Genomic DNA, 28,000 nt, shown 5'->3' with positions numbered 1-28,000 from the left:
CCTGAGCTCCTGGAGTGTAGTGATTAGGTGAGACCTAAACTTCTACCTTCCTAAACATATATTTACATAGTTTAAACCCTTCTAATATGAGGTCAAATCATGATTCAAGGAAAAGGCTGAGAAAACTCAAAGATGGAGAAACAAACTTGTTTGAAAAATTGGCATGATGTTGTATTGCAGGGGACAAACATTTCCAGTGGACTAAATCCCAGGCCCCGTTTTGTTTACAAGTCTGATTAGCTCTGGGTCATGTCATGCAAACGTTCCCCTGATCGCTCCAGGACCCTGGCAGATGTCACAAGTGCTGAGACAAAAATGTGATCCTCCTGCCAAGCTCTGATAACAGCCCTTGTTCCTGCCTCTGCTCCTCCAGTCACTCCAGTTGTGCTAGTGTTGCAGCCCTGCACCCTGGCAGGGAGCTTAGGGGTCTTTGCCTCTCCTCTTTGACTTTTTGGGTGGTGGTGGTGGGGAAACCAAAAATTAAAATAGGGGCTTTTGCAGGTGCATGTGCTTGTTCCTCCCTGTTTGGTGAAAATCTGCAATCCACACTGACATTCCTGAAGCTCACCAACTACTCACAGCCTGTTTTTAACATGAAATTTCAGGTGCATGGATATCTGGTCACTGCTCCAAAAACTTTGCTTGTTGCGATAACCCATTGCCAGCCCCAGTGCTCTGGGTAATGGTCCATGTCCCAGAGTACGCAGCATAAGGCATCAGATGGGCATCTACAGAGAAGGGCAGGGAGATTGGGGTGGTAGCAGAAGAAACCATTCATTCACAGCCCATCCACATACAGACTGCAGTCACTCAAAAGAGTGCAAGAGGGCTGAAGGTGTCTGTGGGGAGCTCATCCTGGAGCTTGTAGGGGATGAGTTTATTTGGAAACCTGACAGCAGGCAATAAAGTAGTTGAGAGTCAGTGAGAGAAGGTAGTTCCTGTTCCTCCTGTTTGGACATGGGACTCTGTCCCTGGGTATGTGGGGAGGTATCGAATCGACGTTAGCAAGCATGGTTGGCTCTTGAGCAATGCTGGAGACCAGGGAGCTTTGCAGCCCTCGTGGGCAAGGCTGCGAGGGGCAGTGGGGTGACCCTGCCCTTTGCTGAGGACTGTACTAGCCACGGCTGGTGACACCAGGACTTGTGTTTGTAATGCCAGAGTTTTACCAGTGACTTCGTTCTAACAATAGCTGTACCTGGTAGGTTTTTAAAACTAGGACTCTGCTGCAGGCCCCCCCAGCAGACACTGCGGAGCTCCCCTGGGAGAGAAACAGCGATGCAGCTGGGATTGCTCCTAGGGACCTGCGCTGCTATTGCTGTCACAGAAAGAATAGGCTGGGGGGGTGGCAGGGAGCCTCCATAACAAAGAGAATAATGGTTCATGTCCTGTAATATGCAGCCCATGTCCTGCTTCTTAATTTGATTTTTATCGTGATCTTGTGGGAAAATATATTATGGAGGAAGCATTAATACTTTTCCCCTTTCTGGAAAATGGAAGTCAACATAGGACAGGGATAAAGAATAATGTAAGGAGCAGATAAAGCCATGCATACCATGGTGGGGAGAGCTATTTATGTGGGTGTACAGACAGCCCTTGGGGTGGAGAAGCTGTTTTATCAGCTAAACCTGGAGGGAAAAGCACTGGCACAGCTGCACATACCTTCATGCTACAGAAAATGTGAAAACATTTCTGTTATCTGAATAGATTGGGAAACCTTGATACTTCTTGCATAAAGTTAAATTCGGTAAGCTGAGTCTCTTATAGGGCAGTGAAGGTTAGCTGACCCAACTTGTATGCAGTTCCAACATTCGGCTTTTACCAGTCAAATCTCAGTATCCCCTTGAAAGCAGATCCATGCTGTTGAGACAGGAGGCATGACAAGGTGTAATTAGAGATAAGCCTTAACTCCTGCTCTTAGCAAATGAACAGTCCTTGGTGATGGTACTTTGTTAATGAGAATGAAGAGAAGAGCACTTGAGCTTCTCTGCTGTGCCATTGCTTTGTCACTGCCTTGTTGCTGCTGGAAAGGTGATGGAAATAGGAGAACCAGAGAGCGCCATGGGGGCTTCTTGTTTAAGAAGTGGGAGTGTGGGGTTTAGGGACAAGTATGGGGTCAATAAGAGGATGCCTGGGATAGAGAGGAGCAGCCTCGTGATACAGCATTGTGCCAGCAAGCAGGAAAGCTGGGCTGCTTGGGGCAGTTGAAGGATCTCTATGCCCTCCCAGGCAGTGGTGACCCCAAAGGGTTTTGCTGGATTTTCTGTGTTGTAGGTAAAGGTGAGGGGCTGCACCCAGCACTGAGACTGGGAATGACAATGAGCAGAAGCATTCCTGAAGATCAGCCCTGGGGGTTTTGTGGCTGTGGCCTATCCCTAGCAATAGGAGAAGGTTTCGGGCACTAGACATGGGGATGAAAGCAGACATGATGGTGACAGGGACATGGGTGTCCATGGCACTCTGCTCTAGGACATGACCTTGGGTATGGACCTCTCTGCCCAGCTACTGCAGCCCTGCAGCATGAGCAGGGGCTGAGAGGAGGCAGGACAGCATGGGCATGCAGATACCCTCCCAGCCTGCTCTGTTGCTTTCAGGGCACATCTATGTCGTCTTGAAAGTCCTGTTGTGCCCATATTTCACTGCCACTTGGGAACAGGAGAGACAGCATTGATCCATAGGTCAAGGAATGGTTTGGGCAAATACACCTGCTGCTAGGTCCTTGTTGTAGGGCTGCAGAGACTGTTTGGTACTCTGGCTGCATGAACACCCTGCCCAGTGCTCTCTCTGCTAGGTAAGATAAGGTCACTCTGTGCCATCTCCCGCCGCAGTAAAGCTGGTGCAATCCAGATGTTGCACGTTAATTGGCTCTGGCAGAAGCTTTAGTGCAAAAGCTCCTGTCAGGCTTCCTTTCCAGCCTTTAGCACTTTGCTACAGTGCTCGTCCCATGCCTGGCCCAAGGATTCTGCTCAACCCTCTGGCAAGGCAGGACAGGGGTGTAAAGCTAACCCCGTCCTCATGAAAGATAGATCAGTGCTGGAAACTGCCCATACGTCTCCTTTTGCCCTGCTTGCTGCTTAAATAGTCTGGTAACTTAGTGGTGTTGCTGGTCTCTGGCTTGATTCAAGTTTCTTTGGAGGTAATACTGTGACTTTTTTCCTTTCATAGTTTCTGGAATTGTGCCCTGTACTTGACTGAGTCATGCTCTGTGGGTCTGTAATTATCTGTGTTGCCTACATATTAAGGGATTTTTATATGTTAATCTCACAAGACCTAGTGCTCGTTTTGACATTTTCATCTCACTGGCTGCCCATAACCTCTGCACGCAACGTGCTGGGCTAATTGCAGGGCAAGCAGAGATGTGGACGAGCATTTCCCCCTGCCAGTCTCTCCCTAACCCTTATCTCTGACCCCCAGCTGTGCAGTCGGGCTCCCAGCTCCTGGATCAGCACTGACCTATGGGGCTCTCGGCATACATGCCTTGACACATCTTTCCATGCACCGGAGACTAACGAATGGTCCTGCATCAGTGACGTAAGTTTAGCTGGACAACTATTTTATAGCACCTCTGAGTTTAAAATCAGACAAACTGTCGTATACCTTGGTCAGGAATTGCTGTAATAAGTGAGTGACAAGCTATGAAGTCAGATTTATCAGTGGCAACAGTACCATTTCAATGCCGCACAGGTGCATTTCAGTTCTGTAAAACCATGTTATATAGTTTACTAGTTGCAGAACTAAATCTACCTAAACTTACTCAGCTTTGGTCTATTGGTCTATCTAAAGTAAATATATTTTCAGGGAGTTGTTTGATATTTTTCAGTGAACCAAGCAAACCAATCATATCAGATTAAGGAAAAAAAATTTACTTTGTTACTTAAATTCTTAAAATTTAGGAGTACTTGAAAGTAGAAATAAACATACAAAATGCAATATTTTGATTCTTTTAAAGAAGTCAGAATTTTCAATTATTTGCCTGCTTTCTTCTAGCTGCAGCTACCCACTAAATTCAAAACAAAGTAGTCTAATAGTTTCTGAACGTGTTTATCTCAACTAATTTAATATTTGTGGGGGTGGGGATATTACTCAGATGTAATTGCAAACCCACACAGGTTCTGAAGCTCAGAATTTCCTTATTTTCAAGTGTTAGACAAAAATTATTTAGTTTTTAATGTTACCCTTTGTTATAGAAAAAGGCTTTACAACATACCTGTTATGTCTAGTCACATCTGTAAGGGACTAACCAGATTTAAAAAAAAACACCAAACAAAACCCATCACTTACAATTTTCATCTCTGAGGCAGTTTAATATGCTTAACTTTTCCAAAAATGTGCTCATTTTGGTCCTGATTCAAGGAATAGCCATAATTAGGACAGCGGAGGGACCCAAAAGTTGCACTGGCATCAGTTGCACTTTAAGCATGTGCTTGAAATTCTGTTCATGCTACCTACTAAACTGGTGCTTGCAATATTTACTACTCACAAATGTCACGTACCCATGTATGTCATGAAATGTGGACTAAATATAGAAAGGGTAAGGAATCGGTAAGCTTTGTAAAATATAAATCTAGAGCCACCTCAGCTTGCCCCAGGAAGCAGGGTGTCTTAAAGTTTTACTAGAATTTGTTAAATTATTTACATTATCCTTCCTGTGCCACCATTTGTTCTTCCAGTATGACCCAAACTGGGGGAAAACACCTGAGGAATAAAGTTTGATGCTTACCAACAGAGCTGTTGGCTTGTAACACAGCAATAATGTACAAAGCCCATCAAAGCACTTGGTGATTACAATTCCACAGCACACTGTCTCCTATGGAGCATTTAGAGTCCACTGTGCCAATGAAGCACAAATTGAGAGACATGATATATACCCACACCAAGAAGCTTTTAAGAAATAAGGGAAAAATTCTAGAGCACTGAAAAAAATAAAGACAGGAAGGAAGTGTTTTTTAACCACAATATTACTATGAGAACATGTTCAGAAACATAACCGGGTGTTAAAGCTGAGCTTGTTCAACTTTTTTAGTCATCTGTGGACATCTCCCTCCAATATGAAGCAATTTAAACAACTTTCCTCAGCAGCCTGTGACTCAGCCGTCGTGCCCAGCTGTCTGCCCCTGTGGTCTGTGTTCAGGAAGAAGCATGGCAGATCCAACTCAAAATCCAGGAGTTGATCTTGCAGCAAGTAGAACAAAATATTAGCTCAGACTGCTGGAGATGAAAATCCCAATCAAATCTGAAGGTTGAGATGTTTGGCTCAAGCATTTATATAGAACTATGACTTCTTTGACTGATGCTCTGATCCAGAGTTTGACTCGCCTTCCTCTCAAGAGCAGCATAAATAGTGAAGAACAAGGCTCTTGCTGTTAAATACCAAATGCTTTAACACCATAGCTGAAGATATTTAGTCACTAAAAATCTGATGCAATAACATTAGTGTTTCCAAACACCAAAGTCAAAATCTTCCGGGGTTTTGCAAGGGAAGGAGGGGACATCATTTGGCAACGGTGACCCTGCAGGCTCTGTTACAGGTCACCCAGTCCCCTTGCACACAGGAGGTGCAGCCAACCCTGGCCCCTGCCATGGTGAAAGTGATAAGAGCTGCTCTTTTCTGATGTATAAACACCTTGAAAAATGGTGTTGTGTGAGCAGAATGGGTTTGCAATTCCAACTAGACAGTTGAAAAAAACAAAACACAACTTTCAATCGAGTGCTAATGATGTGTTTTTCTTTGCTGTGCCTGCCGTCCCACCCATAGTGCTAAGAGCACGATGTAATTTGAGAATAAGCTGCCTTTGACTTATACCCATTATTTATTAACAGAAAATGAATTGGGGGGGGAAAACTGTTTGCTAGGAGAGACACAGAAATTAATGGCACGGCATTGTGTGTGTCTGTGTGGCGAGGAAACATGCCAAGCTCTGCACAGACTCCTGAGAACTAAATGAGCACCCAAGTGCTCACAGTATCAAAGCAGCATCAAAGGATCTCCAGAGATGAGCAAACTTCATAAATAAGCATAAATAATGAAGCTCATGGATGTATGAGAAAGCTCATCAGTATAAGTAGTTCATTTTGAAATCCTCTATTATAAAACACCATCAGAGAAGGGCTGATGTACAAATGGTGAGGTTGAGGCCTCGTGTGATTATCGGGGATCTAGAAGATAACGGGGGATAGCAGTGTAGGGGATCTGGAGTGGATAATACAGCTGGGCTGGGAAATAAAGGTCTAAGACAGCATGGTCCAGCACATAAAGCCAGGAGACTCAAACTTAGCACTGTAAGGCATCGTAGACATTTTTCACCATTCTCTAGGAAAACCTAACCAAACTGAAAGCATTCATCTCTTGCCATGAGGCAGTTCTTCCAGACCCCGAATCTTTTGAGTTGCTTACACCTAAAACATGTCCTGATTAGCGAGGAGCCCTTTCAAAGCACAGTCAGTATAGTACTCTGGTAACTTATGGCTGTCACAAGATATTGTTAATATTATTTACACAAGAAACTCATAACACTTGAAAGATGTACCTTGTCTTCTCAGGACAGATCAGTATTTTTCTCTTCTAGTCCTGTTACTGTCTCCCTCAACACTTCCTTTTCACCGAAACATTTCTCCATTGATCCCCCAGCCAAAGCACTTCATCAGCCACCCTACACTGGGTGCAGCGGCTGCCCACGCTAATACTGGCTAGCACCTGCCACGACTGCTGCAATGTCAATAGCAAAATGTCAGAGGATTCTGCCCTCGGACACCTCTTTATCCAGCATTTCTGGTTTTAAAGAGCTTTAATGAATCAGGAGAACTGTGTTCTTTTCTTTACCCTCTGAAACACAGTTTTTACCTAGGCTTCATCCTGTTGGTAGAAAGTATTCAGCACTTTTCACATCAGTCTTAAATACATCCTGAAGAGACAGAGTGGAAAATTGTCTTAAACCCTTTGGCATCCACTTGCTGTCAGTCACATGTCAAGTCAGGAATAAAAATTGGCAACTAGCTGTAGATTTCACAGTCATGTAGCAGGATTTGTGGAGCTGAATTTGCAGTTCAGTTCTTGGCTTCAGCTGTCACTCTGTGTACCTCCAGTGATGAGCATTCATGCCATAGTGGGGCATTAGAGTTGTCAGATATCCAGAGCTTACAGAAATAACTTCATTTTTTAAATGGACTGTCTCTTTTGGTATGAATAATCAGACCCAACAACGTACAAAATGCTTGACATGTACTGGGAGCCCAGTAGTCTCTGACACATGAAAATTTTTTGAATATTTCAGACTCTATTTAATGCTTCTCCAGAGTTTTGCAGAACAGTTTAAGTGATGAGCTCTATAATTAAGCCACACACTTCCTTTCTTTGATTATGCTTTAATCCTATTTGTTTTAACAGAGATTGTGAAAGCCATCAATCAAATACCTCTCCAGGACCTCAATATAATCTAAAAGGAAACTAAATGTTAACAGGGAACAAGGCTTTAAACTTTGCTGTTGATAGTTATTCCCAAGGCTCAATTACAATTTGGAAATACAAGTAGGTCAAAAGTGCCTTCCCTATCAAAAAGGAGAAATGAAAATCAGCAGAGGTGTTTTCCTCTGAACTTATAAGCAATAAATACATTATTTTGGGGCTAAGCAGAAAAGTAGCTATTTATCCTTGCAGTTATACTGAGTTCTGGTAGTTTGGTACAGAATTATATTGTATTTATAGCCCAGAAGAGTCATGTAGTACAAACATGAGAGCTGTGCTGCTTTGGCCAAAGTTCCACCCAGCAGTGGTTAAAGGGGAGTGTGCAGGCTTGGCCATTATGTGTGACCCGCTCTCATCTTCCTGAGCACCTGCAGTTCTTGTATTAAGGATATTAGACCTTCCTAGTCTATTGCCTTTAGCATCTGACTATGGACTTGTTCATGAAGCTGTCTAACTCCTTTCTGAACCTGCTGATGCCACCTGCCTCCACAACAAACCATGGCGACAAACTCCAGGAGACTGCTACCTGCTGCTCTTAACAATTTTAAGCCACTCCTACTTGTATGAGTGACCCCTCGTTCTAGTATTGTGGGATTTGGTGAACATCAGTTTTGTGCTTGCCTTTTTTGCAGCTTCACCATTCTATAAATCTCAATCATGTCTTAGCCAAGTAAATGACTGCAGCGTTTTTAGAAGATAGCCAGTAAAATACACAGGCTTCTTTTGCAAAACAAAAAAACCCAAACAAATAAGAAAATTCAAATTGCAAGACTAGTCTTTAAACATAAAATATGATAAGGGAAACAACATTAGTCATAAAAGACATAATGATTTGTCAGCAACAGCTATGTGTTACCATCACATTGAGATCACACTCTCATGTATTCCAGCTCAGCTTATAAAATATTTGAAAGGGGACTGCAGATCAGCAAATACTTTGAAATTCTGGGATGAAATCCCAGTGTTGCTGAAATAAAAAATTAATTTTTTTTTAAATGTTCCTTGTATAAAGCAAAAGAAAGGGGTATTGCTTGTTCACTATGAAACTTCTGTTTGTATGCCAACTTTGAGCAAAAAGATATGGGCACGTGTTTAAATATATTCCCTTGGTTCACTTTATCTGGCTAGCATAACAAACACTACAGGTGATTCAAGTGTAATGCCTTGACTTCTTTCAATTGTTTAAATTGAAAGGTATTCTAGTACATTGTATCCCAGTCCTGTATTTCAGTATCTATGCTAGTGCAGCCTTTCTAGGTAAAGGATCACCATTCTAACCTCAGGGACTGTATCTGCATTGTATGTACATGAGTGAGTCAGCCTTCTAGTTCAGAAATCAGCTGCAGGAGACAAAACTTCAGAAATTTACCCTCCATACTTACCTAAAACAAAGACTTTTATGCATCAGGTTTCTGGTTTACCCGTTTAAAACACAGCTTGGGCTGGCACTAAACCACAAAGAGCAGCAGACAAGAAACTGTATATTTTCTGACAGGTCATTGAGCCGGAGCTTAACATGCTCATCTTAACGGCTCATTTGTGTCTGCTGTCCTGACATTCTGACATTTGCTGTCAAGGTTCCTTTCCCAGGCAGCTAGGTGCTTCACTATTCGACACCACTGCCCTAATCTGCAGCAGCACATACCAGTCTCTTACTTAAGTACTGATGCAAAATCAGTGTCTCTGGAATCCAAAGAAACACCCCCAAAAACCAAAATGAAGATTATCAATGGCTTCTCTATTATGCAAACTAGATATTTAAGACAGCACAGGACACAAATTATGAAAAAGGTATTTATTATTTACACAACTGCTATAGTTCCTTAAGAACAATATATACCATTTTTATTTGAAAGGGTCAGTCTTCTTTCAAATACATGAACTGCATAATGCACAAGTGTTGGTAATGCCAAACAGCAGTCACATCACACTTCTATAGTGCAGGCATAAGCAGCGCAAGTAAATGATATTTTAAGAACAGTATGGCTGAATATTGTATTTAAACACAGTGTTTGCACTTTGACAAGATTTAGCTAGAAGAGAACAAGGGTTTTGTTCATGCTTTGTTAGGAATGTGACTTTCCCATCTGAGGTTTAAACCCTTTATCTGACATATGAGAATTTTTCAGGCAGACTGCTTTTCACTTACCAAATAAGAGTGGGTTTTTCTCCCTCAAACTTCAATCATTTGTTTTCCAGTAAACACTGCTTTATAGTACAAGTTCACACACTGGGGTAAATTGGCCACAGAGGTGGTACTTTCCCGTCTTGCACAGAGAAACACTGACATACTAATACATACCAAACTTAGACAACTTGTAATTTATAGACTTAAATACTGGAATGGGTGAGGGAGACTGTTTCTAAAGATGGAGGGAATAGAGGACTTATACAATTCATACACTGCCAAGATTGGCTTCTTACTCAACTTTTTTGGTCTAAATATTTTTTTCTAGTTTCAGAATGGTTTTGGTCTTTAATGGTTATGGTTGTACTTCGGCAGCAAAGGAGAGGAAAGTATTTTAAGTAGTAACACCAGAACTGAATGCAAGAAAAAGTAACTGACTTGTTTCTCCCACTTTGAGCTTATTGCTGTGATCTTTTAAAAAAACCCACAACCAACCCACTGGAAGACCAAGTATAGCAGTCATTCTGGCATTGGATCCAGTGTCCAGCACTATTATACTCTAGCGTAAAAGCAAGGAAAAGTCCAATGATCTTAGTTATGTTCCCTTCAATTCAGTGCCACACAATTTTATTAGCGTTATTGTCCTTGCTTCTTTGAAAGATACCTGAAAGAAACAAAAGTACAGTTTTTCACAAAATAAGAGGTAGGCACAAATATATCCAGTACCTTTTATAAACTCAAAGTATGAATCTGCTTTCTTTTCTCACTGCCAATCCACCTACTGATAACCAAAATCAGAAATGCGATCAATACTACTCATGATTTTATTTGATTTCAACATTCTTTCAATTCCATAATAGGTTATCTTGCAGTAATTCAAAGTCATGTACTTAGTTAGACTCCATTAGGTTTTTAAACAAAAGGGAGGAAAGAAATGGAAACATGTTTTATTCCTGAGAGGTTGAAAATAACTTCAATGGGAAAAGTAGCTATTATATCCTTTAAGATAAAAAGGCCCATTACATATGGCACTCTTTCAAATAAACTCAAGACTTTAATGAACAGTCATCCAGCATAACCTGAAAACAACAGCCCTCCACTAGCTTCTTTAGAGAATCTGAGTTACTTTAAAATGCTTGTTTTCTGATCTCATAGCTGTCTTAGGAGTACAGCTGGAGCAATCTGGCTATGTGGTGACACTGAAGTTTTTGCAAATACTCTAGGAAAAAAAATCCGAACAATTTAACTGGCAGTGTGAAATAAATAGTGAATTTCACTGCTTTTAAAGTTTAACATTTGACTTTCTGTTCTAATCGGAAACAAGAAAGAAAATTGTATCGAGTTTGCAAGGCTGTTCTTTTAAGCACTGAATGAGTGTTTTTCGAGTCACATACTACACGCACTTTTTTTCACATGTATTGAAACTTCAGGCTGTTGTATATTAAGAAGAATTTTGCCCCAAAACTTCAGCTAATCATTCTCTAGCAAGAATTAAGATGCTAACTGGTGCCCTAAGCATTTGTAAAAAATCTCATTCATAACACAGTAACTTACATTTCAGAGCCAATGAATACCATAATAGCACACAACCTGTATAGCGCCCAAGAACCACACTGTAACACCCCAAACCTCTTAAGTAACCGCCAGAAAAGTTGCCTCGTAGCAAAGGACCTGAGATGTGAACTGACAGCCTAATTTTGTAGGGTGGAAAGAGAGAGATTTCCAGGGACGAGGTTCCTTCAAAAATTCTTTTCCCTTTAGAAAGCTTAATTACTTCACTGAAAACAATCAGCAGTCCTGAAAACTGGAGAAGTATGAAAAAAAAGTCCATTCTGTCAAAATCTCATCATTTTAGGGAAGAAGCCCAAACACAATAGCCTTATTAAAATTCTGCTCAAACTAAAGGACCTTCATAACTGTAAGTGATGTCAAAGTTCATCACCTCAGTTGTTTCCGGTCTTTGTACAGACAACCTCAGGCAAAACACAGCGGGGTCATGGACAGAAGGAAGAAAGAATTTTTACTTTGTTCTTACCTTTCCCAATGTTTGTGATTCAGCTCCAAAAAGTCATCTAATTTTGCTATTTCTTTGAGGTATTGAGTGAGCTTTAGAAGCTCCTTGTCTTTATCCCGATTTAAGTGTGCTTTCATAAAAGGCCTTATCTGTACAAAATAAACAAACTGGTTATAACCATTTGCTCAAAGTAAGAAATATGCTTCTGATTCTCTATCATTTACAACAATCAAAATATATTTTCAGTACTATGCCAAGTTATAACTCCTCTTAGGTAAGAGGAAGAAAAACCCTTTCCATTAGTGGCCACATCCAATTTGTCTTGTTATTCATGCAAACTGGACTGTAGGGTTTTTGCCTTGCATGCCCACCAGGAAGAAATTTGTTTTGTCTTGAATTTCTTCAAGCCTTCCCCTCCCAGTTAGACAGAATGATAAAATGATCTGGAATGAACGGCCACATTTTCTAATATGACTTCATAGATATTTTTGTAGGAGACATAAAGGGTTTTCAGCTCTGCTGTATGAGTTGTGTGGCATCACTGGAACCAGATGCTTTTTTTTCCCAACAAAAAGCATTTGACTATAATCATAGCTTCTGTGAAAGGAGGTGTCAGAAATAAAGCTTATCTGACAACTGCTTTAAGCTTGGAATACATTATACCTTTGTCTTGTTTTAGTGATTCAACATTCTTGTCTGCAGCTCTGTTAACAACATTTTGACAAACATCTTTCAAATCTGAGCTAGAGGGAGCTCTCTGGATAATCCTCTCCTACCAAGATCTTTGCTATTCCTGATTCTCCTAACACTGTACAGTTAACATCAGCTTGCTAGATCTCATCAATTACTATCCTCTTCACATCATGGATACTTTCAAAGAAACATAATTTTGGATTTCTGCACTTGAAAACATAATCTTTTTTTTTTTTTTTTTTTTGTTAAAAGGAAATTTTTGAGGGTACTTTTAGTACCATACTGCCGTACCATCATACTTAAGTAGAAATTTAAACTGCATTCTTCTTGTTCAGAACCAGCACTGATAATGGAGCACGAACTCATTGACAATTTTAGAAAGTGAAATATTTGCTGTTCTGCAGTCAAAATGGCTCAAGGTATTAATTATTTCCCAGAACAGAATGCTTGCTATTACACTGGCATACCACCATGAAGTACAGCCACTTGTTATTTGATTTATTTTCTGAATATAACCACTCTTGAGATTGAACATCACATATTTCAATGGTGCTTGTCACCAATGCCCAGCTTGATTATGGCTCACACATATAAATTAAGCAGAAATCACAATTTCATTGATTTTGGTAGTCTTTTAAAAGCTCACTTAATAGTGAAACAAAGCTTATTTAATACTACTATTAGGGAAATATTATTCAAGACAAATGACAATCTAAATAAAAAAAATATAATAGAAATACACATCTTTGCTAGGTAAGAATAGTCTTTCCTTAGGATACAGTGAAGAAGTATGAGAAAGTACCACTTGAAGTATAAGAAAAAGTAGTAATAAATGAAAATTCCAGGTAAAATTACCTTGAGTCCGTTTTGTGGATTCATTAGGAAGTTTCGGCCAATATCATCAAACATAATAGTATTTTTTTTGCTGTAATATTCTGAAAATTTTCCCCAGATAACACCAAGAGGCTTCACCTGCAAAAATAACACATACAAGGTACCTGAGGTAAATCAGGTCATGTGCAGGAGATGAAAATACCAGTCTATAGGAACTTGAGTCCAAACTTGAATGGACACTCGTATTCTTTTGCTGAAAAATTAGTGGGTAGGTGGGCTTTAATAAGGGAAGAGATGTGAAATAGTATAACATACTAATACCCCTCACACTAAAGAAAACCTTTCTGTTGACACTAGATTTTCTTGCAGCAGTTATCTATTATTTGATTTGAAAGCAGTGTCATCCAAATGCACTACTCAAAACATCAATATAGAGAATTTCAGTATAAAAAAAAATAATTTATGCTTCCAAGGTTCTTACTGTTTTCTTCCGCATGAAAACTCCAGCACAACTTTATTGTTGAATAGTTCAAAGGGGTATGACAACATGTCAGTTGAATGTAGAAAAATATCAGGAAAAAATAGGTACTTACATCTATTAGTCCTCTTCTAGGAGTGTGCACTGTTATCATGGCAGCACTGTCCAACATGAAAGTTATCTTGTAGTTTGCATTGGTACTCACTCCAAGCTCCTGCATCACAAAGTTTTATTATTAAAGCTTCTAATTATGACAGTTTTACTGCTGTACAACTGAAACCACAATTATAATACACTGTTTGTCAAAGGGTGAGCTGCTGAGGATTACCAGAGACACACTAATAATAAATATCGGGGGGGGAAGTTGTTAAATTTTTTTTATCCAATGAGAATCATAGAAGTACACCATTCGACGAAGAGAAAAAAAGCTGACAGGAATTTGATTTTGCAGCATTTACTAGCAGAAACTTAACAACTGATGCCAGCAACTTTGCAGAAAAGGCAAAATACAGAGAGGTCTTGCCCATACCTTCATGCATACCCCTTACAAGTTCTACATGCCTCAACTTTACTCAGTATCTATAGCAAGGATAGCAACTTTGTACTGTCTGCTCTTTGTGTCCTCCAGTAAGTTGCAACAAATCACAGCCCAGTGGAAGATGAAATATACAGTAACAGTTCATGGGTACTGTTTCCTCCTACATGTGTCCAAGATAGCCAAAGTCAGTCAGAAATCTGTCAGTTGGCACTTTAAAGATTTGATAACTCCTGAAATAAAGACTCTAAGGAAAACAGCCTTTTTAGAAATAAAAAACTTTGACTAGATGAGAGAGCATCATTTCCATTTCAAATCCTTTCTAAAGCTGAAAAGTAATATTAAAATCTGCTGACATGCTATAACATAGATATAGCTGACAATTTGTGGTGTGTGCAACAGCAGTAATATGCAAAGCTACATTAACAAGGAGAAAATACCCACTGCAACAGCTCTCTTGCAAATATCCAGCCACACTTAACTGATTTGCTTTTATATGAAAACGTAAATCTTGCAAATGAAAAGTGCTACCTTCCTGGGTCAGTGTCCTGTTACACTGAAATAACTAGCTGTTCTAGACTGTTTGAATTCCAGGCATAAATACACAGTAAATGAGAGATTAAACTTGGTTATCTGATACTCCCTTCTTTTTAATGTTGTTCCTGCTTTGTAGTTTAAAGCAAAAACTTTAATGCCAAGTATTGCTGGGATCATTGTTCTCTGACAAAAAGTGAAACTTCTAGAGGTAAGCACCCTGGTGCTATCACTTTAAGGAGAAACAGCACTTTGCATCTAGTGGTAGGAATCTCAGCTGACCAAGATCCTGGAGTAGGCATAGAAAGGTTGTGATTCAACACATGAAAGGGCTGGAAAGGCGACCTAGAAATGTAGAAAGGTGACCAGTGCAGGGGAAACAGCCCAGTTTTGAACAATGGTTTTCCCTAAGTTTTGAGTCCTAGCACTACACTGACAGACACAACGTAGAGAGAGATGTGACACTGCCACAAGAAGTGCAATGTTTGCAAGGATCAATACCGATTTTACTTGCACTAACTCCACTTCATAGTTCTGATTAAAGTTTCCCACTTCTGAGATCACTCTGAGGCATTTTTGTTTGTTTAGAAAAATTGTAGCAATTTATTATTTTGAGGAAGAGAACACTGGAAAATGTGCTCTGCTCTGTTAAAACCTGGAAAAATGGTTAGTCTATAACAAAGAGTGGAGATAAAAATGCTTAAATTTGAAAGTTTTCCCTGAAAAGGAAACAAGCTTTGATTTATAAGCATAAAAAAAACCAACCCACCAACCAAACATGCAGCAATTCTTAGTAAGCTCATTAGATTTACAGCTAAGCCTGACTGTAAATATGTTTACCACTAGGTCAGCTGTGGAAAACTGGCTAGTTGCCTGATTTAGGTACGGAAGAAACTAGGATTGAAAGAAGAGCTCTTATGGATGTTTTAGTAAGGCAGAGGAAGCAACAGAACAACACAGCTGCAAGAGGTACAAGATAAATATGAAAAGAGTTTCCTCTTGATAACCTACTCCAGCATGCCACATCTGTTCACTCCTTTAAAAAAAATGGTATTACACTTAAAGACTAGAACTCTATATAACATAGAGGTAAGATGAAAGCAACTGTGAAGGCTGCGTGACTAAGTTTCAGCAGGTACTGACTTGTGTTTAGTTCTGCTAAATTTAGCACCTGCTGCTGATAGTTTGTGTGGAATTCTAAAATTAGGTTTAATCTAGTTTTGTGACAAAGATTATTTAAAGTGACTATGAAGATTTAACAACTCGGGCTTTGATTCATACAACCTCCCAAGTTGCTAACTCCTTCCATAATGCTGAGCATGAGTCCAACTATATGAACAGCTAGCCAGACTAGAAATAAAGTATATGTTTTCAGAAAACTTACTTTCATTTTAGCTTCAATCCACTTCATATTAGTAGCAGCTGAAACAAAAGCGAGAAAACAGAAAGAACAATTTATCAAAATAAGTAATTGACAGGCACAAAGAAACAAGCCAAGAAATTGTTCACTTAACATACCAGATTTTTACACAAAATTTAGTTTTGGAAATATCCATCCTTGTTACAGCTTTTAGCATTCACTGCCTTGAAGACAGTCTTCCTTCATGGAAGTTTATTTTTATTTGAAAAAGCTTACTTTTCAAATGAACAGCTACATAAAGCACTGCATGTGTTTAAACCCTTTTCTAGATCAGCTGTTACTGAACTACAGTCTGCAGGACCATAAGAAGTGGGCCACACCTGCTTTGAGGAACCATACTGCCTTTGCAAGATTTTCTCCTGGAAGCAACGATAAGAATACATAAGGCCTGGAAAGGACAAAGCGTCAAAATTGCCTGCTGATGTAAAATATGTGAAAACATTGTTCCAGACTCTGAAAACTAAATTTTGTAATACAATTTTAATATGGCTTAAACTTCGCACTGGCTAAAGTCTGCTCTCCAGCTGTTAGACAGGAAGTGAAACAGTATGCAAAGGCAAACGATCAACCATCCCTGAAGACAGGGGAGTTTGGTTCATTTGGCAGTTCACTACTTATTGTCCGGATTGAGATTATTTATAAAGATAGCCGTCAAACAGTGTTTGAATGTGGATTATACAATTTTGTTAATTCAAGCACTTGTTTGTTTGAACAAAATAACACAGCAAAGTGATGTTGAGCTTTATACTGTGATTAGACCCATTCATGTGAGCAATGTAGGAATTACTATTTTTCTAAAATGGCTCTGATAGCTATGTTAACATTCCTGATGAACGTATTACAGCTAAGCATTCATGTATTGTTTTAGATCTTATGATTCACACTAAAAAGCAATATAAAAAACTCCCACCTGGAGTCTCTGCTCTGAATGACAATTTACAATAAAGTCTTAGGTATTGAGCATAAAACTTACACCAAATTACAATATCATAATCCTCATATGCAGATGTCAGGAATTCATGAAGGTATGGCCTCATCAGTTCTACCCCAGTTTCAGCACATGACCTGTGGTCTAAAACGAATATGAGAGAAGCAATTAATTATTAAAGTTTAAGTTAAGTTATTAAAGTTCAGTCTGACTTTCCTATCTATCCAGAGACCTGAAGAGTTTCACGAAGGAAGCACTGGAGCACTTTAAAATCGTGAATGAATTCGTAGCAAACTACCATTCCCATTTTAAAGGTGGAGAGAAGCAGCAGAAGGGATATTTATCTGTTGATCCCTACAGGTATTTGAGGGCTTAGCTAATAATTAAATCAGAGATCTGTGAGTCTGAATATCTTTGAAGAGTCAGGCCAAACAGTTCATCTGTGCAAATCTGTAACAGCCCAGATATGAAACAGATTCTTTCAAACCTAGTCCAGTTAATTTTATGAACATATATCAAGCTTATTTCAGACATGCAAATATTGCCTGTTCCAGTTAGAAAACTGCTGTCAAATTCTGCTAGCGAAAGACCTCTAAATAAGAATTTTAAACTCAGTAATAAGTTGAATTTTGATCTCAGATTGTAAACAAATCTCATCAAAAAGGAAAGCTGAGGAAAAGGAATAAGGCAAGCTATTATTCATTGCTTATAGTCAAGCTGCCATGACACACTACATCCCAGAAAATTGTCAGAAGGAAAATTCTGGCTTCCAAAAAAACCAGTCTGACAGAATTTTCACGTAAAACACGTTTTTGTGCATGTTTTAGTAATGATCTGGAAATAAAATTTGAAGCTATTCTCCCACGCCCCCCAAAAGTGAAGTCAATCAGCTAGAGAATGAGGTTGTTACTTTACAACATCTTGCCTTGCCACAATGATGCCCAGACACAGGTTGGTCAAGAGAAAGATTATTTGATAAAATATTAAATTGCTAGTTTTTAATGTCTTCTTGCAGAAAATAAACAGTTGCTGCACTAAAATCAACGATATGCAACACTTAAAAAGCCCAATGCTTTTCAAAGTATGAGCAGAAGACCCCAAAATATTACAAAGCAGAAATTATATAGTACAACACATACCAAAGTTACTGAACTAGATTTGTAAAGCAAAAATCAAGAAGTGTGAACTGGCAAATAAACTGATCTCTTAAACAAAACCCACAAGTTGCATAAAATCTCACCAAATAGTGTATAATCAACATCTAGCACCAGCAGCTTTTTTCCTTCTCTAGGAGGATTCAGAATTTCCACTTTGTATTCTTTAACTCTGCGGGAAATTTTTAGTAGGTTTTCTTCCCTAATGTTACAGTACAAAAAGTGAGAGTTAATTCAAATGCATACTGTACATTCAATAACAGGACTGTTTTTTAATAGCTAAAACTCCTAACCTATTTTCTACTTCCACAACTTCCTCTTCAATATCAAAGTCATTGACAACATCATCATTATCAGGAGGTGGCCCAAGGACATCTTCCTAGAGGAATAATAATAATAAAAGATAACTAGGATCACTGAGGGAAAATAACAATGGATATCAATGGATATTTCCTGCACACTACAGGAAAAAAACCATACTATTTAACCAAAATTATTTCACTTTACTAGTGGAAAGAACTACTAAAGTATACTGATGATTGTTCAGATTTGAGAAGTCAGTGAATATCATAATAATAGGTTTGTACTTTAAGTCCCAAACAACACAGGAGTTTTAGGAATATGCTGCTAGCAGAGTTTTGCAGAAAAGCTTATGTTACAGAGAAAAAATACACACCAACAGAAATCTACTGCACTACTGTTTTTCAAATGATTACTGGAATATTCAAAATTTAAAATCTTAATGAGGAGACATATATATGAGCATATTTTCATGTTTAAGCTAATACACAAGTAAAATATTTACCAAACTCTCTTCACGAGTGCCCATCATCATAATTTTAGTATTTGGTTTCAACTTGAGAGCTCCAAGCTTAACATCATCATCTGCGGGTTTGCCTATAATGCAAGAAGACAATTTTTTTTACTGGGATAGAGAGATTTTAGAAAACTGTCAATACATTTAATGCTTAATTGAAATAAGCTACCCATCAAACACCAGAATACTCCAAGCTGTATTATAGTTCTCCTCCATATACAGATACATTGCTTATTTGGCTAGCAGCAATTTAACTTTTTTTAACTAAGTTTGCCACACTTCCATGTCAGCCATTAAAAAATGACCAGGTAGATGTATGAATAATAAACAATATCCAGTGACGTATAAAATTTCTACGTTCGTTCAAAAGCTAGATCTGGGAGGTAGATGCCCTGTTAGTATATACATCCTGGCTAGGTTTAGAGGATGTTCATCCATAAACATCTCAGGCACATCCACAACAAATAACAACTATGAATAGTTACCCTTCATTTTAAGACCAAGTAGTTTTTGACGCTCTGGTAACACTCCAGTAAGGCCTTTAAGAGACTGCTTCAGATCCAACACTGTGTCTTCTTCTGATAACGAGGTTATCGTATACTCCTGTCCACCCCATTTTATTATGAGAGAGAGAGACATCCTTGAAGCATATGTTCAGTATTATTTTCTGAAAAATCTGCTGCAGGAGGAAAATACAATGATCATGTAAGGAAGAAATGGAATCACTCTTTTCAGAAGACAAACCATACAGTCTGTTTAAAGTATTTTTGATTTTTTATTACACTGTACATCAAAGAGCTGTTTGTTTTGCATGAACAGATGATTAAAGTGTTGATAAGATGTTGAAACTAAGGGTGAAAGAACAGTGCTAAAACTGGGGCTCCAAGTTCCACTTCAATGTATTTAGCAATGTCACATTCACCGTTTGCTCCAGCATATGCTCATTTGCTGTGCGTTCTGTGCAGGTACAGCCTGTTCACTGCACAGCCAGCACCCATGCAGAGTACTGCAGTATCATAAAAGTAATTTCAAATCTCAGAAATGTCCTCTGCAATAATTACACAACCGAACCAGCCATGGATATCTTCACATATGTAACAATAAAACAGCAAATATGAAACACTAAAATATATAAAACCATAAAAATAGTTCTGAACCCAACAGTTCATTTTTAGCATTGGATTTCTCTAATCACTTTCACTCTGTAATACCTGCAATAATATGCACCCCAGGTCATGTCTCACTTTAGCAATATCAAAGCAGGAGTTTGAAAACAAAGCTAAAATACACACCTACACAATGCAATTAATTACACTGTAAGAACTGCACTTTCATTGCAGTGCTGACAAAACAACCATAATTATACTATCTTTAATTTACACAGCATCGCTTATACAAATTGTGTTTAACAGTTTAGTCCTACATTAAACACAGCAGAGAAACAAGATTTTTAGCTTTATGTGGAAAGGAGAAGAACATGTTTTTTCTCTTAAAGCTTGGAAACAGAGAATCAAGGAGGTAGAAAGGTATGAAAAGGCTGTCAGGAGATGCAGAGAAGGCCTCTGCACCACTAATAGTGAGATTGTCCTCGAAAGATTGAAATTCAAAAAGAAGAGAGCAGACCTATGAAAAAAACTGAGGCTATCCACCTTCAAAAAATGCATTACACCAAGAAATACAGATCTGTCAACTCTGAAAAAGTCTCAGAATCCAAAAATCTGATTCCTCTTCCTGTCTAGCCTTGTATTCTCAGAAGTTACCTGCTCTCAGACAAAATACTTCTCATTTATACAGTACAGCCTATTAGGAATGAACAAGTAATTACTCAGGCATACCCACCAAGCTCAGACCAGATGAGAAACAGAGGGCTAGATGCAACCTGCTTGCTGAGGACACTACAAGCCACACCTCCACACTATTCCCTCTAAAAGCTCTGAAAACAAATTGAAGAGGAAGACTGGTATCGCAGGAAAAAGAATTATTTTTTCCTTTTTTTTTTTCCTTTTTTATCCCAAATATCCCTAAATCAGATAGAGACCTGGTATTATCCTGTGAAAAAGAGTCATGAAAAAGGGGTCTTAGAAGCACCAAGAAATTCAGCTGAGGTTAAGGCTGCATAGTGTCAAGCAATGTTGATACATAGGATCATTATCATAAATTATCCCTGTCCATAATCCTTAGACTACAGAAAGAAGAGTTTATTGTCTGTTTTCTTGCCTGTACCATACACCTCAAATAATTCTGCAAGAAAATGCTTAGGGCAAGAACTGTAAGAAAACTTCTCAAGTCTCTGTCCAGTGCTAAATTAAAAAGACCATCCCTCCAGAGTTAAGCACTTGACCAACCATCTATCCTTATTGAATTACAGTCCTGTCAAGATGAATGTTATCAGAAATGCCAAGCAGAAATAAGACACCTTTATTCAATGCCAAAACACTAAGGGGACTGAGTGCAGACACTATAATTGATGATTACAGGAAAACAGATTAGGAGCAGAGAAAGTCACAGGGATTTTCAAAGTTTCTATCACCACGGCTGGACACCTCATGAATCTGAAGCTTACTGAAATGAAGTTTGCTTTGGTCAATTCCACTTTCAGGGCCTTTACAAGCCCCTTGGACCACCAAGAGCCCACAGGTTGGAAGGCCACTGGGTCAAAGAAAGTGTTAAAGTTGTGTTGTTGTAGTTAAATTGTTGCACTACCCCACTTTTCTTGGAAGAGAGACATCCACACCTTTAAGTATCACTAAGCAACGTAAAACCCAAACATAAAACCCCCCAAACACACCAAGTGCAATACTGTGCAGGCGGGGCCGCAACACTTTCTACCACACCGCAACAGGTGGAGGAACGGGGTTTCAAATCGGAAGCTGCTCTGTGCCAGCCACCACCGCCAACACGTCTCTGGACAGCAGCCGCACGAACACAAGCCGAGGTTCGCTTCCCGCCGCTCCGCCGCCCCCGTTTCCCGTCGGGGCTGTCCCAGCAGCCAGACGGGGCGAGCCGAGCGGGGAGAGCCCACACGCTGCTGCCGGCCCCGGCGCCCGGGGAGCCGCTCCCGCTCCGCAGACGTTACGGGGCACCGACCCGGCCGAGACAAGCGCCCGCCCTCGGCCCCCGACCCGCGGCCGGCCCTGCCTCACCCCGGCCCGGTAAAGCCCGGCCTCCGCCGCACACGGACGGGCTCGGGCCCAGACCCACCGGGCTCCCCCTGCGATCGGGGGGGGGGGCACGGCGGCCCTCCCCCGTAGCCCACCGGGGCGCAGTGCCGCCGCAGTGCCGCCGCCGATCCGCCGCCACCCCCCCTCCCCGTCCCTCGGCAGCGCGATGCGGCCCCCTCACCCTGGCAACGGAACCGGCGCCGTCCCGGGAATCCGCCGCACCGGAAGCGGAAATGGCCCCCACCGGAAGCGAGAGGGGGGAGAGGCAGCGCGCGGCGCCCGCAGCCGCCCGGATGTGCGCAGGTTCCCGCTCCGGCGGGCGGCAGCGTCGCCATGGCAGCGCGGGGCGGGGCGATCCCGCCTGTTCGTGTACCGGGCACGCTGCGAGGCGAGGGAGAGTTTTCACCTTCTTTAAGGAGAAGAACAGCTTTCTTGGTATGCCCGCCTGAGGAGAGCTCCTCGGGGCTGCTCCAGTCAGGTTCGCGCAGGAAGTCGCGGTTTTCTGAGGTAAAGTCCACGGCAGTCCACGGAGGGAGCGTCCTGCCCGGGCCCCCGCGCTCCCCTCACCGCCGACTGTGAGGCTGAACTGCACTGGGGGCCCACCAGAGCTGAGCTTGGGCCCCAGGGAGGCCAGCAGAGGCGAACTCCACATGCAGCTGTTGCCACCCGTGTCTCTTTTGCATCATTAACCCTGAAAGGAGATTGCTCTGTACCCAGGGAGCCTGACTCAAATCTTTCTTAGCTTCTAAGCTGACTCTTTACAGGCATATTAGCTTTTTGTGTCTCTTGAATCGAGGGTCGCTTCTCAGCTACCGTTGGGACTCTTGGGAACTGGCTTCAGCTGCAGTGGTTTTGTGCATGGTCAACAGATGTAGAAGAGAAAAATATATTTTGCACAAAGATGGCCTTTTGCGCTCAGGCATTCTGCTTTGCAGAAATAGTTGAAAAAAATTGTTCTGTGGTAAAGTCTGGTTTCTTATATCTGTGAAATGAAGTGGAGATGATACAGACTGCAGTTCCCCTTGGCATCAGTAGAGACGATGTTAAATTTGAGGTAGGAAGTGAAAGTTTCGGTCCTCCTGTGGTCTGAAAAGCAGATTCATCAGCCGGTGTGCAACGAGCCAATAATCACACACTCAGGAGAGACGTTATTTGTTTCATATTTGCGCAAAGACGGGTGCTAGGTGGTAATTCCACAAAGCTAACGCACCCTACAGTTAAACAAGCAAGCGATTTATACAGTTTTAGATTCACCCATTTAGCTTCCAAAGTCATTTCCCAAAATCATTATTGGTAGTCGCTTATCTGCCACCATTTCTATTGGGCTGAGGTTTTCTCCACTTCAAATTAAAGGTACAGTGTTCTTTTATTCTACAGTGCATGCTCAAGGAGCGGAGAAGGGGGTAAGTCTTTTAGGTCTCGGATCGAGTTGGTGGCCGTGGTCTCCCCCTGCTGCCTTTACCTTCCCCCCAGTTACTGCAGATGTCCACTGACTTCATGCCCATTACCAATTACTCAACTTTCAGCGCCTTCTGGGGCAGGATGATCCCTTCTTATCCGTCTTTTAATTCTTCTTCGAGGTTCCTCAAGGCCCAATTCCTCCACGATGTCCTTTGTTAAAGAATGCTAGCTGCTTTCTTCTCTGATTACAAATGATTAAGTGTCTTTAGACTGTCAGCTTAATATATACAAAGAACATCTTGCATACAAAGAAACAGATCATTTCACATTTTTAGGTTAATCCTCAACACCCCCTCATCTTAGGTCTTGCTCTGTGCAGAGGTTAGGTAGTTTCTCTCCCTCTTTTTTGTTTGGTGATAAATTGGGAAGGGAACAAAAGAGCAGAGGTGAGCAGCCACGCACCCAGTACAAGTTTCTTCAGAATGGCTGCTGTAACTTCTAAGAGCCATTCCTAGTGTAAGTAAATCTCAGTGAAGAAGTGCAGCATAAACAAAAACTGCGTAGAAGCCTGATTTCTTTCCTGAATGGATATGAATTTTATGTATTTCCTGCCTGGATATGTATTTTGAGTTCTGTTCTGTAGTCAGGTTTTAGCGTAAAAGCACTTTGGTTTCCAGAAGAGTGGTACAAATGAGAGACTAATGTAGTGACTGTTCATGTCAGGTTTAGCTTCTGACTTCATGTAAATCCATGTAAAACCAGTCATTATGTGTGTATCCCAGTCATGAAGGGTTTGCTTTTTCTTTTAATGACACACAGTTGTCCTCTGCACGGAGGCAGCGTGTTAACAGTAGTGCTGGAAAGGTTCCAAAGCTGCAACTAGTAATTAAAGTCATACCCTGTTACAAAACTATGCACCCTACAGGCCTGTTTAAAAATTCAGGCTACTAAAATGGTATCTAGTGTGATTGCCTCTCTATTTGTAATCTTTTATAAATATTTTTTACTATTTTCTGGTTGGCTTTTTAAAAGCTGTCTTGAAGAGGAGGCAGTAGGGTTTTGGGGGTTTTTTGTTTTTGTTTTTTTTTTCTGAGGAGTAATATGAAAAAGTATTTATAAGTATTTCTGCATATTTCATTTCTGGTATGATATCGGTGGTTTAGTATCCTGAGCTATCACTAGGACGTCCTTGCGCTAGGCGCTGTTGAAAATGCTCTGATCCTGACAACATTCATGTGGCACAGATACATACGTCCTTTTACTTAGCTGTGAAAACGCATGGTGGTGCTCAATCCTAACATTAATAAGTGCAAAGTGGTAAAGTAATTTGACTAAGACCATATAATTACAATTCAGACCCCAAACAACATAATCTTTTCTTTGTACTGAGGAGTTTGTTTCGTGGTGGTACTCTCTGGGTTTACACTGTGGTAAAATAGCAGAGCAAGGAGGAGGGAAAAGCAGTGGGGAAATTTTAAAGCAAATACATGTTCCCTTTCACCTTGATGTGCACTATGTCCTGGGATGCTCCAGGGTGAAATAAAAAAAGTTACTGCATGTCAAATTGATGCCTGCTGGCTCCCTTCCCAGTACCTCATGTTCACAGCAAGCATTTCTGAGCATTCTGAGGAACACGCTCCTGTGCATAACTACTGAAGCCTAGGAGCTCATCTCCTAAATTGCTGTTCATGCTGCATATGAGGGAGCAAAATCCCACTAGTAACTCTGGGGGATGCTAAGTAAGAATACTTTAAAATCATCTTTTAAAGCTGAAAACAATGTAGAAGGCTCAAAAGATTGCTTTGAGAATTAAGAGAAAGATTAGCTCACATCTCTATGTGATCTAAGGCGTTAGAAAGCAAAAGGTGATGACATTGCAGGGCTGAGAGGTGCTAAATATTTGTTATACTCAGTGACTTTAATGGTGGAGAGTCAGTGCAGATGTTAATGTGATGCAGATTATGAATGGGCCAACATCCCAGATTTCAAGATTTTGCAACTTTTTTTTTTTCCAAATTGCTTTTTGGTTAAGAAAACTCATTTGCATATGTGCCAGTCTGTCTACCCCACTTCGAAACTGAATCCACGTTAGGAAAAAATATAGAGCAGAGCCCATATTCTCCACTAGGAATAAAAGAATCCTTAAAATACAGCTTGATACCAATGTATTTTACTCTTAATCTGTTTTATGCTTTTGGTTTCCCCTCTCGACTCTTTTTACTATTTCCTACAGTACTTTCTTGTTTATTACTTTTTCCCAGTCCCTTTTCTCTGTTTTATAATTTGTTCTAAGGAGGCGGTAAAAGCAAAGATATCTGAGAATGTCAAACTCTACAAGTCTTTACCATCGAAGTGGTTCCAGCCCAAAGCAGATGTGTGTGCAAGCCTTCTGTGTTGCTCATGACCACTTCAATGTAATACAACAGACAGCATGGTTTGCTGGACACTGCCATCACTATGCCCTAGAAATATAGCATTTAAATGCAAACTCTGATTCTGAGTCACTATGTGACTCCGGGCAAAACACCGAGAGCTGAATTTCCAGTGTTCAATAATGTGGTGTGCTTTAGTAGCTGGCAGCTCAGCTGAAGACATGGAAATGTCTCAAGTTTGAAATGGAACACATTTTCAAATTATCACTAATACAGTAAGTCTCTGTCTCAGCTTCCTTATCAGTAAAGTGGAGGTTAGAATAATATTTATATAGTTTCCTTACAGGAGTTTTTTCAGGATTATTTAACTAATGTTGGCACTGTGAGATGCTATAAATACTAGAGGCTTGTACCAGTATACCATATGATTCTCCACTTTCTCAATGCAACTGTTATTCTTCTGCCACTATTCAGCCCAATTATTTTTATTTCATTTACTTCGATTCTTTGTATTCTAGATTATGCCCCCCTGGCAAGGGATCTTGGGAAAGAACTGTGATGCTTTTGTTCACCAGACAAAACCTGATTCATCACTTTCCTTACATCACCACCCAGCTCTCTAGCTTCTCAACACAGAGATTGGTATGGCTTTCCTTTAGGTATGTTGTAAATCGCAGCAGCTGTTTATTTGTTTGGAGTCAGCGCTCTCCAGTGCTATGATAGTGGTAAAAATATATGTAATCATATGCAATATGTAATTATCAGAGATACTGCAGAAGTGGTTTCCTGAAGAGAGTGAAAATAAATATGAAATTAAGAAACTGGAACTAACTGAGTTGCTAGGAAGAATTCTGAAAAGCAGTGAGAATGAGAGGAAAAATGAGGGTCAATGAGAAGCTAAGTGATGGGGAGAAATTTAGGAAACAGGGTCACAGATAGGGAAAAGCAGGGAAATTTCCGAGATGGGGGCTATGGAGTGGGAGTAGGTAAATCAGAGAAAGAGATTCACTGGCTCTGTTGCTATTGTGGGACCCAGTAATGCCCCCGATTCCTGTGTCTGGGTATGTGTTTCAGTAGGAAATAGCTTATTTGTTCCTTTGTTTAGTGAATGGGATAAAATTGCAAGAAGAGAACACAAAGGCTTTGGGGGCTGGCTGCCATCAGTATAAGCCATACACGTGAGGCACCAACTTAGGTTTTGCAGGCAATCTTAATTTTTGCATTATTTAACTTTCGTCTGACTTTATGCAATGTAACCTACTTGTTGAGACATTCCTTTGCTTTCACCTATGTATGTACAAGTATTTTTTGAAACAATGGCTTGTAAAAAAAGCTTCAAACAAAACTGCCCATGTTGTTGTCCACCTGAGGCATGCAACGTCCTTCCATGTCAGTGTATTTTGCTGCTCTTGAGAATTCTCATGAAGGATTTTCTTTGTAAGCAGTTTGGGGTGCTGGCATTTGTCCATCCACATGGACAAATCAAGCTTCCACGCTATCTGAACTCTGAGAAGGTCTTTTGAAAGTTTTAATGAGATGTCACCATAGTGGCCCTCTTCAGTCCTCAGCTGCTGATCACTGAAAGTTTGGAATCCAAGCGCCTCTGTTAATAATGAGAGATAAACAATCATTGAATTCAGAATTCTTAGCCACCCAGTGTCAAATGCAGGAAAGGCTTTTAAAATTCCAGAGAAATGAAGCATAAAGTTGAGGTGCTTTTAAAAAGACATGCCTGACAAGACAGTGGTAATGCCACATACCTGATCTGCCCATTAGAAAACCTGTGCTTCTGTGAAGTAATGCATTTTCAGAATTAAATGCTGAGAGATGATAGAATGAAATAAAAGTGGGGTTCAGTTCCAATTGTTTGCTTGCAAACTGAAGCGAGAACTTTTTGTGATTTGCTACAATACTTTCATGATACAATTACTTCTCAAATAATAATAGAGATTTCCACTCCATCTCCTATAAATACATGTCACTGCCTACAGTTGTGAATATATATTTGTCTCTCTCTGCTGCTTGCTGTCTTTTTTCTTAGAAGCAGCACTGAAGACAGGCGGTAGGACACA

At 40.4% G+C, this 28,000-nt stretch overlaps 2 protein-coding genes across 4 annotated transcripts in view; one reads left to right on the top strand and one right to left on the bottom strand.

Annotated features, from left to right (window-relative positions):
* Positions 1–9,236: 9,236 nt before the first annotated feature.
* UBLCP1 (ubiquitin like domain containing CTD phosphatase 1) lies at positions 9,237–22,427 on the bottom strand. 3 transcript variants are annotated; one of them, XM_075056890.1, is made up of 11 exons: positions 22,337–22,427; positions 19,480–19,673; positions 18,983–19,074; positions 18,471–18,556; positions 18,264–18,379; positions 17,069–17,167; positions 16,060–16,097; positions 13,722–13,820; positions 13,150–13,266; positions 11,623–11,750; positions 9,237–11,391 (listed from the first exon to the last, which is right to left on the bottom strand). In XM_075056890.1, exons 2-11 carry the CDS (start codon positions 19,631–19,633, stop codon positions 11,376–11,378), a joined length of 945 nt encoding a protein of 314 aa, XP_074912991.1. In that variant the 5' UTR covers positions 19,634–19,673; positions 22,337–22,427; the 3' UTR covers positions 9,237–11,375. The 3 variants fall into 3 exon arrangements, with proteins under 3 accessions (XP_074912991.1, XP_074912988.1, XP_074912990.1); XM_075056887.1 differs by having other exon boundaries at positions 9,237–10,251; XM_075056889.1 differs by having other exon boundaries at positions 9,237–10,251; positions 19,480–19,670; positions 22,337–22,403.
* Positions 22,428–22,643: 216 nt separating this feature from the next.
* Positions 22,644–28,000, top strand: part of RNF145 (ring finger protein 145) — a 55,252-nt gene continuing 49,895 nt past the window's right edge. The window contains exon 1 of the mRNA XM_075056882.1: positions 22,644–22,662. The gene's annotated coding sequence lies outside the window, so the exon portion shown is untranslated. The remainder of the gene's footprint in view (positions 22,663–28,000) is intronic.

This window comes from Buteo buteo, chromosome 24, assembly GCF_964188355.1.
Source record: "Buteo buteo chromosome 24, bButBut1.hap1.1, whole genome shotgun sequence".
Lineage (NCBI taxonomy): Eukaryota > Metazoa > Chordata > Aves > Accipitriformes > Accipitridae > Buteo > Buteo buteo.
The sequence above is the reverse complement of the archived record's forward strand: the minus strand, read 5'-3'. Positions and strand labels throughout refer to the sequence as shown.